This window comes from Kogia breviceps, chromosome 4 (genome assembly GCF_026419965.1).
Source record: "Kogia breviceps isolate mKogBre1 chromosome 4, mKogBre1 haplotype 1, whole genome shotgun sequence".
Lineage (NCBI taxonomy): Eukaryota > Metazoa > Chordata > Mammalia > Artiodactyla > Physeteridae > Kogia > Kogia breviceps.
The window spans coordinates 32,019,175-32,032,209 of NC_081313.1; the positions used below are offsets into that span (position 1 = coordinate 32,019,175).

General features: G+C 38.7%; 1 protein-coding gene across 1 annotated transcript in view; it reads right to left on the reverse strand.

The window, feature by feature from the left end:
- C9 (complement C9) overlaps window positions 1-13,035 on the reverse strand; it is a 56,007-nt gene that overhangs the window by 17,983 nt on the left and 24,989 nt on the right. The window contains exons 7-8 of the mRNA XM_059060274.2: window positions 4,509-4,769; window positions 272-512 (exon numbers count right to left, since the gene is read on the reverse strand). Of these exons, the coding sequence (XP_058916257.1) occupies window positions 272-512; window positions 4,509-4,769 (502 nt within the window). The remainder of the gene's footprint in view (window positions 1-271; window positions 513-4,508; window positions 4,770-13,035) is intronic.

Genomic DNA, 13,035 nt, shown 5'->3' on the forward strand with positions numbered 1-13,035 from the left:
AGCAGCACCACCAAATAATATATTGCAATACGATTTTGTGCATTTCTCAGTAGTGCTGCTGAGTAGTGCAGGGCCAGTCATCTTGTTTGAGGTGGAAGTCAACTTGCTGTTTGATAGGATTTTAGAGGCCAAAGGGCAGGGAGAGAGTTCTCTCAAAGAAGCAGGTTACAAAACTCTACTCTAAAGCCTTTAACCATTGGAAGAGGATAACACTAGAAATAGTGGATGGTTACAACAATGTTGGAATTTAGAACTCTATTTCCAGGTATACCTTTCTGGCTCATGGAAGCTTTATCCAAAACGTATATTAGTTCATAGAGTCCTCCTAGAGACCCAGAGCTACTGTAGTGGGTTCCATAGGTTTCTAAAAATGCAAAATATTCCCCCTTTTCGTAGGTAGCTGGTAGAGCTTTTACAGAATCCAAGAAAGTTGTTGTCAGCATGACGTTCCGAGTTCTCATCACAAATCTTCCCAGGTGAATGACTCCTTTTACATGCAGAAATATTTTTTCCTTTGTTGTAGAGGAGAAGAAAAGAAATATGAGTTTTATCACCATTATTTTGAAATCAAATATCACAAAATTTAGAATTTCCATAGTCAATACATTTTTAGCAGTGACCACAAGATATCACTTTAACCCACTTGGAATGGCAAACTTAAAATCCTATCAAAACTGTTGATGAAGATGTGCAGTAACTGGAACTCTCTCACATTGCTGGTGGAAGGGTAAAATGGTACAACCACTCTGGAGAACTCTTTGGCAGTTTCTTGTAAAAGTCAACACACATCTACCCCAATGGCCAGCAACTTCACTTCTACATAAGATCAGTAAAGAAGTAGTTCACAAAAAGACCTGTATGAGACTTTTATAGCGGCTTTGGTCAGAATAGCTTAAAATTGAAAATGACAAATGTCCACTGACAGGGGAATTAATAGACAAATTGTAGTCTATTCACCCAAAGGAATACTAGTTAACAATAAAAGGGAACAAACTACTGATACAGGCAACAATATAAATAAATCTCAAAAATATTATATTGAGCGAAAAAGTCAGGCACCAAAGAGTATAAACTATATGATTCTATTTATATGAAGTTGTAGAACAGGTGAAACTAAGCTGTGGTCAGAGAAATCTGGTCAGTAGTTGCCTCTCAGGCAGTAGGGGATTGATGCAAAGGGCATGAAGGAATTTTCTTGAGGTGATGGAAATATTCTACGTCTTGTTTAAGGAGGTGGTTACAAAGGTGAATACAATAGTCAAAACTCATCATGGAACTAAATGCACAAAATATTTTCATTTTATTGTATGCAAATTACACCTCCCTAAGTTGACTTAAAAATGTTAACAATGGAAGGAAATGTAGACATTATATACGAAGCCCAATTTTATTTTACACATGAGGAAACTCTGATACAAAGGTATCAAATTATTTTCCTCAAAGCACACAGAGTCTGTGGCAGAGATTTGTCCAAAAAACTTAGGTCTCAGGTCTCTCTGTGCCTTCTACTAAGTCCTCTCAATTTTTGATAACAGGAGGGACAGATAATATTTTAAACTGTGGCTTTCAAGCCAATCTAAACACCTCAGCAGTTAATGTTCCAGGGATGATGGCTTAAATTTCCAAAAGAAAACTGGGGCAGTCACAAAGAACTATGTGATTTAGTGCTATAGACTGTCCTGGCCAAAACTAAACTACAACTGACATCCATGATTTTGTGGAAGGTTCTTTTGAAGTTCTCCTGCTGTAGTTGTGGTTAGCACGTGTTGATTGCATAGGAGTATATGCTTTATTATTTTTTTAAAGGTATATCTTGGTGTATACGAACATCACACCAAACTTTTTATGTTTTAGAAGCACAATTGTTCACACTGCATGACTTAACTTCAGGTGATATTGGGTGATTCAGTATCTAACAAAAATCTTAAAGAAACTTACTCCATGTATATATGTTCTCCACCTGATGACTTGCATAATAATTCTTAATGCAACCTCAAAGATGCACAAAACATATTTGGATTCCCTTTCATTTTTGCTAAAATTAGGTGTATCTTGTCAGGAAGACATTATGTTCTTTGACTCAACTTATTTTAGAGGTAGATCTTAGATTATCGCCATCCAGATATACTCTTGTTTCTTCCATCTTAAAGGAATAAAAATAATCTCTTGGCCTTACTTGTTCGGCCATTTGCCACTCATTTCTTCGCCCTCATTAGAAGCAAAATTCCTTTAAAGAGTTTTCTGTACTAGCTGTTTCCAATTCCTCTCTTCCCAGTTTCTTATAAATCTATCCCAGTAATGCTTCTGCCCTCACTACTCCAACAAAACTCTTTTGTTCAAAACCTCTTCTGAAGGTCACCAATGACCTTCACAATGCTAAAGCCAGTGCTTCTTAGTCCTCATCTTTCACATATTAGCACATTTGACACAGTTCATCACTCTTTTCTCTTCGATAGAATTTATTTATCTTTTGTTATCTAGGGTAGTTCTTCTCAAAATGTATAAAGCCTATGACTTTAAGCACCATCTATATATTAACAACTCTGAAACTTAGAGCTTAATCCCAGACCTCTTTCCCAAATTCCAGACACATAACATCAACTTGCTATTTGACATTTCCAGTGGAATGTCTACTAGACATCTCAAACTTAATCTAACTAAAACTTAACTACTGGTCTTCTTCTCCAAACCTGCTCTACCTGAAATTTTCTCCATCTCAGTTAATAGCAACTCCATCCTCCAGTTGCTCAGGCCGAAAACTTTGGCGTTTGTACAGAGTCATGTTTGACTCTACAACTGTCCTTTCTGAACTGCCATCAACTCTCACCTGGATTCTTGCAATAGTTTTAAAAAACCTTCTTCCTTTTGCTCTTAACTTTCATAATCTCTTCTCAACAGTACCCAGAGTAATCATTGAAAATATAATAGAATATGTCAACCTTCTATTCAAAACATTCCAATGGTCCCTCATATCACTCACTGAAAAAACCAAACTCTTAGAACAGGCTGTGAGGCCCTTTATGATCTGATTCAAGGTAACCTCTCTAACCTTTTCTCCTTCTGTTCACTTTGGCCCAATGGGCAGGTATGTTCCCATCTTAGGGACTTGTCTTTAATAGATCATTCCACCAGATATATCATCCCAAATGTGACTATTTGACTATTTCCTCTCCTTCAAGTCTTTATTGAGAGCTCATCTCCTCAGTGAAGCCTATACCCTAAGCTTCCTTTTTAATACTGCCATCTGCCCAGGAGTCCTGATTGCCATTATGCTACTCTACATTTCATTTTATTCTATAGCACCTATCGTTTTCTAAATACTATATATATATAGTATTTATATATATATATATATATATAGTATATATATATATATAGTATATATATACTATATACTATATATATATATACTATATATACTATATATACTATATACTGTTATGTTTGTTTCTGTCTATCTCCCCCTGCTAAACGTTCAGCTCCATGAGAAGAATCTTTATGAGCCTGGTTCACAAATGTATTCTAAGCACCTGGAACAGTGCCTGGCTACATAGTAAGTCCACAATTAAATATTTGTTGAATGACTTAAAAGATTTTCCAACTGCACCCTTTGGGTGAGTGTGCAAGTGGATATAGAGGCAATGTATCAATCGACCTATTATACAACTAGGCATAATATAAGTACTAAGAGTGAATGAGTATTATTTTTTAAGTGAAAGAAGGGTATCTAAATAGGTGACTGTGATATCAGAAAAGAAAGAGTGAGCATTTTACCAGCATCATACTGACTACAGAAAGTATATTCTATATTTATTCCAAAGGTGATGAAACAAACTTCTAAATCTGGCTTAAATATTAAAAAACAAACACATTTTCAAAGTCTCAAATTAAAGGTAAGATTACAAAGTAAGCAGACCAATTTCATATACAATGTGTACAATTTCATGGCATCGTTACTTTAGAAATACAATTTACAGTAAGTAAATAGCCATCATTCTAAGACATTACAGTGAATTACCAAAATTCCTTAGTATGATTTTTCATTGTACTTCTTAAGAGAATATAAATTAAACAGTCTATCACCACAATCTCAGTCAAAAGGCATGCTCTGAATTCCCTTTTTTCTTTGGCGGTGCCACGCGGCATGTGGGATCTTAGTTCCCTGGCCAGGGATCAAACCCATGCCCTCTGCAGTGAAAGCACAAAGTCTTAACCACTGGACCACAAGGGAAGTCCCAAAAAGTATACTCTGAACTCTTAATATGCTTATTCTGTTGACAGCCACAAACATCTCACCCACTTATTACTGCTATACTGAAGAGATTTTTCTCCAGTTAGCATTCTTCTTCTGGGCCTTCAAACTACATACACATTTGAGGATTTGTTGAGTATCATGTTTCTTTCTCTTATGCACTCTATCTGCTCTAAACGATTAAACTTAAAAGAGGAGGTTTGGTTAGCTTGAAAAATATTCCATTATATTCTCTATATTAAATTTTTGGTCTTACCTTCTTCGAAGAATATGACATCAACAGTTTGTAAGTTTCATTTTTGAAATATGTAAATCGAAAGTTACCCTGGGCATTTGAAAGGCCTTTTTTGTCAGAAGGTTTTGAATCTTTACTTTCAGACTGTCCAATTGCTTCAAGAGGTGTGTATTTTATAGTTAAATCTGCATTAAAATTTGATTTCTTCTCTTGGATGATACTTCTGAATATTTGCATCTGTCCATCATAATATTCAGTTCTGAAATTTTTGTCGGCTTTGGTCTAAAGGAGAATAGCAAAGTGTTTTTGAAAACAACATACAAAAAACCACCCAAAATAAACAGGAAAAGACAAAAATCAGGCAACTTATTTGAAAGGGAGTAGAACAAAGAAGTTGAGCCAAGGCAAGAAAGTGAGACTGCAAGAGTTCAAATACAGATCTGATGACTTTGAGAACATTACACAATAACCTCTCTGTGCCCAGTCTGATTCTTAGTGTGTAAAACAGGGATACTCACCATACCTGGCCCAAAGGTTGTTATAAGGAGTCAATGAAATAAAGCACATGAAGGACTTAGAACATAGCAAGCTTTCAAGAGTTAATATATTAATAATTAAAAAGCAAGTTATATAACAGATCAGATGCACAATATACTCCCATCTGTGTAGAAAAAGAAGGAAAGAAATGATAAAGCTAATCCTTCCTGAAGCCTTATGGACCAGGCACTGTTTTGAGCATTTTATACATGTTAATTAATATAAGTAGAAAGGCCAGGACTTGAGCCCTGAACTGCCTCTTAACGTTTACACTCTGCTGCCTATTTAAAAAAGAAAAGCCTTTACGTGCATAGAAAATTACTGGAAAAATAGACAAATCCTGGAGATTGTCCCGGGTAAAGGAACTGTGAGTAAATGGATATCTGGAGTGGTAGCAGGCTTGCTTTTTCTTGAATCATCTTTTATGTGGTTTGGACTTTATTTACCACATTCATTTTTGCATGAAAAAACTAAATAACCTAATTAAAAATTAAATCTTTCAATGAAAACAAATGAACTTATTTACAAAACAGAAACAGACTCACAGACATAGAAAACGAACTCATAGTTACCTAAGAGGAAAGGAGGGTGGGAGGATAAATTAGGAGCTTGGGATTAACAGACACACACTACTTACTATACGAAAAACAGATAATCAATGAGGTGTTACTGTATAGCACAGGGAACTATATTTAATATCTTGTAATAACCTATAATGGAAAAGAATTGAGAAAGAATAAAACTGAATCACCTTCCTGTATCCCAGAAACGAACACAACATTGTAAATCCGCTTTACTTCAATAAAACAAAGAAAGAAACAAACAAACGCTTTCTTTGCCAACTTGGTTATTGTCAGGCATCAGTGGGAGGGCTGTTAATCTCAACAAACTCTCTTTCCAGAGGTCCTCTGTAACAGGATGCAACTCTTGTCTGGAAAGAGACACTCATCTCTTCCGTCAGAGGCACAGACTGGACTCGCTAGCATGCACCGGGTGACTGTTCTGCACGAGGAATGCTGTGGTCTGAATGTTTATGTCTCCTCTTAAATCCATATGTTAAAATCCTAATGTCCAGTGGGAGGGTATGAGGAGATGGGGCCTTTGGGAGCAGCCTTCTTGAAGAGATTCGTGCTTTTATAAAAATGACCCCGCAGAGCTCCCTAGTCCCTGCCAACCATATGAGGATACAACGAGAAGTCTGGAACCCAGAAGAGGTCCCTCACCCGACGCTGCTGGTGCTCTGACTGAGACGCCCAGCCTCCAGAACTGTGAACAATACATTTCAGTTGTCTCTAAGCTACCTGGTCTTTGGTATTTCGTTATAGCAACCCAAACAGACTAAGACAAGAAACCTAAAGTCACCATCTAATGGGAAAGACTAAAATGTATATAATTTTCGTTAAAGAAACGCATGCAAGGGCTTCCCTGGTGGCGCAGTGGTTGAGAATCCGCCTGCCGATACGGGAGACACGGGTTCGTGCCCTGGTCCGGGAAGATCCCACATGCCGCGGAGCAGCTGGGCCCGTGAGCCACGGCCGCTGGGCCTGTGCGTCCGGAGCCTGTTCTCCGCAACGGGAGAGGCCCGCATACCGCAAAAAAAAAAAAAAAAAAAAAAAAAAAAAAAAAAAAAAAAAAGAAAGGCATGCTGGGAAAAATGCTCAATGCAAAGGGAAGAGTAGCCTAACCATGTCACTTCCCTGTTTAAAATCTTTCCAGCTTCCCACTGCCTTTAAGATAAAGTCTAAACTACACTTATTCCAAGTTAATCTCTCCCTGACTGTACTCCAGCCCTCTGGCCTCCTTTCTATTTCCACAGCCTATGCTTCTTCCCACCACAGGGCTCTCTTATGCTGCGTTTACTTTCTGGAATGTTCCTTAATCACCCATCCTCCCATAACACAGACATTATACACACTCACACACACATACTATATACCCCTGACCTGGCGAATCCCTACTTCTATTTTGAGTCTCAGCTTAACCATCACTTCTTTAGGGAGACCTTTCCTGATCCCACAGACTAACAAATCTGTTTCCTATAAGCTCTCATGGCTCTTCTTTTAAAATAAAACAAACTGAAAAATGCTTCCCTTTTATAATGGCTTATTAAATAGACCTTCAGATGGTAAACTCCAAGGAGTCAGAGACCACATCCATCTTACCCACATGCCTCCATAGCCTCACCACTTAGTAAAGTGCCTGGCAAATAGTAGATTATAATAAATATGTATTAAATTTAATATGCAGATCCAATATAGCTAACAATAGTAACTCATATGTATTAAGTGCTTACTCTGTGCCAGCAGCTGTTCAAAGTGTTTTATGTAGAATAAATATTTAACTTCCTACCTTTAAGGTAATTTCTATAATGATCCCCATTTTACAGATAAGAAAATATAGGTTAAAAAATTTGTCCAAGATCATGCAATCATACAGCTAGGAAGTGGCCCAGCCAGCGATGAAACCCAGGAAGTCTGATTCCAGGGTGGAGCTGTTCATTCTTATGCTATACTGCCAAAGAGGGCTTGACAAGTTCTGAGTGGTAAAATGAAGAAAGGATTCATGGGAAATGTTGCCCTGAACATGGCCTTAAAAAAAAAAAAAAAAAAAAAATATATATATATATATATATATATATATATATATATATATATATATATATATAAAGGTGATTCAGTTTCCTGTACACCAGAAACTAACACAACACTGTAAATCAACTATACTTCAATTAAAAAAAAAAGAAAGAAAAATGAATAAGATTTCTATTACCTTGAAATCTAAGGCTAGTAGAAGCAAATGAAGACAATTCCACTCAGTCTTCCATGATGAGAAGTGCCAAAGGTGAGCAAAATGGCACTAGGAAACCACCTCTCCCTCACTCTTCTAGAAGGCTAAGGTCTTCTTAGCTCATTGGCTTCTAATTGGTTGCAGGATAGGAGTGGCATAATTTATAGGCTCTTGTACATATACCTGAACTGGTTAGAAAGGAACTGGCACTGGGCAGGGATCAACTTAGCAGTGTGAAGGATTGCTTGCAGGTATAAGGGAATGTTGGTCAGGGTGTCAATTAGAATGTTGTTGAGTGGTCCTCTTTCACTAATGCTAGGATGGTAGTAGTGAGCAGAGTCTGAAACAGTGAGGGTGGGGTCACCCCAGCAAACCTAAAGACAAGAGCTGGATTGAAAAGCCAAAAATCTATCCATCAAAAAGAAGTCTGAGCTCAACGATAAGCATTCAGAGGTGGACCAATATGTACAATCGTTTTGAAGAGAAGAGCAAAAGTCTTTGAAGAGAGGTCAAGAAATAAGATTATAGGGCTTCCCTGGTGTCGCAGTGGTTGAGAATCCGCCTGCCGATGCAGGAGACACGGGTTCGTGCCCTGGTCCGGGAAGATCCCACGTGCCGCGGAGCGGCTGGGCCTGTGAGCCATGGCCGCTGAGCCTGCGCGTCCGGAACCTGTGCTCCGCAACGGGAGAGGCCACAACAGTGAGAGGCCCGCGAACCGCAAAAAAAAAAAAAAAAAAGAAAGAAAGAAGATTATAGAAAGTAGGAAGACACACAGATGGAAACAACTCTTTATGAGAACCAAATAAACAGATGTTGGAGAAGTAGAAATCAGAGAGAGGGGCAAGGGTGCTTACATCTTCCAGGAGGCCAGGCATATGATAGGGGTTCGTGAAATCTAGCCTGTTTAAAGATTTATCAGCTAATGCTTTTTTTCTTTTTTCTTCCCCCCTCTCACTGTTGTGGCCTCTCCCGTCGTGGAGCACAGGCTCCGGACGCGCAGGCTCCGGACGCGCAGGCCCAGCGGCCATGGCTCACGGGCCCAGCCGCTCAGCGGCATGTGGGATCTTCCCAGACCGGGGCACGAACCCATGTCCCCTGCATCGGCAGGCAGACTCTCAACCCCTGCGCCACCAGGGAAGCCCAGCTAATGCTTCTTGACAAGAAATAAACATTACTCTGGCTCTGGGAGTGGAGAAGATAGAACACCTCAACACACATTCCAAAGTTCAAATTGAGGCTTGGAGAGCATACGGGAATAAAAGGTAAAGAGAAAACTGTTAAAAATGCCACTAAGATTTTGTATGTACAAAAAAAGGATAAAACCATATACTATTTACTATTATTATTAAAGCCGTCCCTCACTAATTGAGAGAAGGAACCAGGAAAGAGCAGAATGCCTGCAGCCTTATGAGTCATCCTCAGCTAAAGTCCCTAGCCAAGCCACACCCACATTCCTAAACTTTTAGCTGTTAAATTTTGGGGTAATTTGAAATTTAGCAATAGATAATGAATACAATTATCTTCAAGAGATCATCTTCTCTGCCTAGATCTTCAATATTGGTGTGTTCTAGGACTCCATTCTTTGTGTTCTTTTCTCTCTCACTGTACACCTCCTGGATGATCTCAAGCACTATCAAGACTTCAATGATCCTCTCTATGCTGATGGTACTTAAATCTCTGCCCCCAATTCAGGCTCCATCCTCACGTTCATATAATCTACTCTTGGCAAGATAACTCCATCCAGATGTCAATCATTATCTTCTTCTTGGATTTAACTCTTCTTTTGGTAGATCCCCCACTCCCCCTTCTAATACACACACACACACACACACACACACTTCTCAGGTCTTCTTTGATGACCTATCATCCACTGGGGGTCTCCATATTTTTCATCTATTGTGAGTTTATTTTGTGTTAGACACTCTTCTAAGCACTTTGCACTTATTAACACATTTAACATTTCCAAATTCCTACAAAGTATGTACTGTTATTATACGACTTTATGATAAGAAACTGAGATTCAGGAAAGATAAATAAGTTGCCTGGAGTCACACGGTTGGTAAGTGAAGGAACTTATCAGAATTCAAATCCAGGGAATTTAATTCAGAACTGGGCACTTGACCATATGCTCCGCTATCTCCAATTGTGTACTGAACTCTTAGTTCTCAACACTGAGCTGGATTTCATCTCTTCCTCTCAGCCTCTACTATTATAGACACAGTTCATTTTTCATCATCTCCTTCTTGGACCATAAAATAGCCTCCTTCTGTTATTATCTCTGGTATTGTCTCCTTAAAATTCATCTCCACAAAACACAAAGATTTAAAATGAAACTATGACCACATTGCTCTCCTCAATGGCTCCATTACCATGCTCAGGATTATGCCCAAGTTACTTAGTATGGCATATGAGCACCTTCATAATTGATCCCTGCCTATGACTCCAAATTTGAACTCATATAAGTTCATTGTAGGCTGTAGTTCCTTTCAAGATAGCAGTTTCTATAGGCACAGTATTATTTATTCCTTGGGAACAGCAATATGTAATAAATAAATCACTGTGTATATAATAAATTTTATCTGTACATCGCCAGGTTTTCTAAATGGGCTCAAGCTGACAGTAGAAAGAGTAGTTGAAATGTTTATTAAGCCTCTGTTTTCAGTTGCTGTCAACTTTAATGGCGATTCCAATTACACGTTTTCTTGAATATGGGTTCTTCCCTTCATTAAAAGAAAAAACCATTTGCTTTTTGAAAGAAGAGTGTCAGTATACTGAATGCATTTATTTATTAATTCAGCAATCATTTATTTAGCCTGCCTTATGATGTTAGTTTCTCAGGATTCCATGGTAAATAAAATGACTAGAAATTCAACTAAGGGTATATATGATACAGCAAAATAAAGACCGGAACAGAAAGGAAAGCAAAGGCTATTGCATTAATTTGCAGGAAAGGCATGTAATGGAGGATTCAGAGGAGAAGGCTGAGGGTAACGTGGCAATCAAAAGCCAGATCAGGAATGACCTTTGTCCCCCTGCTAAGGGGATTGATTATTATCCTGCAGGCTGTAGGGAGACATCACCAAATTTAAGCAACAGAGTGATAAGATCAGATTTATCATTTACCTTCATACTGAAGTGTGTGGAATGAATTGAAACTGAGCAAAACTAGAGGTCTCAAACTGATAGGAGGGCAAACATAGTAGCCCAGATGGAAAATGATGGGAGTCTAAGGTGGTGGGCATGGCAGTGGGAATAGTGAAGAAGAGACAGACTTAAAAGTCTTTACAAAATAATGAAACTTGGAGACTGATTGGATGTTGTGGGCTTTGAGGGAGATGTACCTGTAGAGGAGATCTTTACGAAGGTTTCCTTATTTTGAGTTTGATGATTAGGAAGATATTGTTTCATTTACCAAGTGGAGAATTCAAGAGCAAAGAACAGAGAATTGGGCATAAGATGGGATATAAGCTTTGGATATGTGAACTGTGTGATGTCTGCAGATAACAAACTACACGGGTATTCAGTTCAGAGAGAGCCCTGCGTTGGAAATGCAGTATTTGTGAGTCATCAGGATGGAAGTGAAAACTGAAGCCACAGGAGGGGATGAAATCACCCAAGGAGGCTATATATAGAGAGATTAGCGAAACAAGGTAGGAACTTTGGTAACAGAAATATTTAAGGGCTGTCCTCAGTAAAGGGAGCTCAAAAGAAACAGAAGACCGACTTTGATGAAAACAGTTTGAGTAACAAGATAACAGAGGTTTGGCATTACGGGCTGAACTGTGTTCCCCCCAAATCCATGTGTTGAAATTCCTAAGCCCAATTACCTCAAAATGTGATGGCACTTAGAGACAGAATCTTTAAAAAGGTGATTGAGTTAAAATGAGGTCATTAGAGTGAGCTCTAATCCAGTATGACTGGTGTCCTTATAAGAAGGAGAGATTAGGATCAGACTGGCATGGAAGGAAGATCATGTGGAGATAAGGGAGATAGCCACCTACAATCAAGGAGAGAGGCCTCAGAGGAAACCAACCCTGCCACCATCTTGATCTCAGACTTCCAGCCTTCAGAGTTGTGAAAAAAACCAATTTCTGTTATTTAAACCAACCAGCCTGTGGTACTTTGTTATGGCAGCCCTAGAAAACTAATACAGCTGGGGAATTCATGGGAAGTACAAAAATTGAGACAGCAAGTGTAGATGAGAAGAGTATGCAGAGATGAGGGTGTCCTTTTCGTGTTTTTGTTTTTAAATGAGAACCTTGAACATATTTATATATTAAGGGCGGGGTGGAAAATGAGAGAGACAGAGGTAGACCTAAGGCTTAGAATAACAAGCAAGGTACTTGGCATGAGATCCAGAGTATGGGGTAGAAAGATATATTTTCTACTGAGATCAGAAGGATGTAAGAATAGACTTTGTGTCAAATAAGTTTGTACACAAGTACAACTTTGAAAAAAAGAAAATTCTGGTCTGTGGCTTGGGTATTCTCTGCCCAGTTGGAGCCCCTGCCATCTACTGTGCTCAGAATGGTGAGGGAAAGAATTTGAGGAGGTTGCTGAAAGTTTTAAACTGCCCCTGCGGAGGGTGGGGAGAAGCACAGACTACGGAGAGGCGTGTAGACCTACTGAGCTGAGTGGAAGTTATAAAGCTACCCGTTCCTGTATTATTAGTATGATTTTCTCTACAGTGCCCAGCAGGATGAGTATAGGAAGAAAAATAATAGGGTTCATCCAAAGTAGGAGTTTTTCTAGATTATAGAAGGAATAGAAAATAGGACATTGATAATATTATCTGGTGGTCAAAGATGGATGTGGATTGATTAGAGGAAAGAACTGAACGTAAGAGGAGAAAGATAGATTAGAAGAAAAATAGATGCACCTGAACTGGGTCTAGATGGGGTCCAAAGGTATGTTAGTGGTCATAAATGAGGATAAGAGCTGAGACACTGGATAGTTATGATGAGGCAAAGGGTTAAATGTTTCAGATTTCAGAGGCAGCATAGTTCTGGTGAACACAAAGTTAAGGATGTGGCTGGAGATGTGAGTGACTCAAGTGGGACAGATATAGGAAGTTAAGAGATAGCAAGAAATTATTCGCAATTCACATGATATAAAAGTTATTCAGGATTTTGTTGGATTTGGGGTGGAAAGGATGATTATAATCCAGGTGCATTTTACAAACCTCTGTTGACTTACGAAATCTTATATTCTCATGGAGATCCAG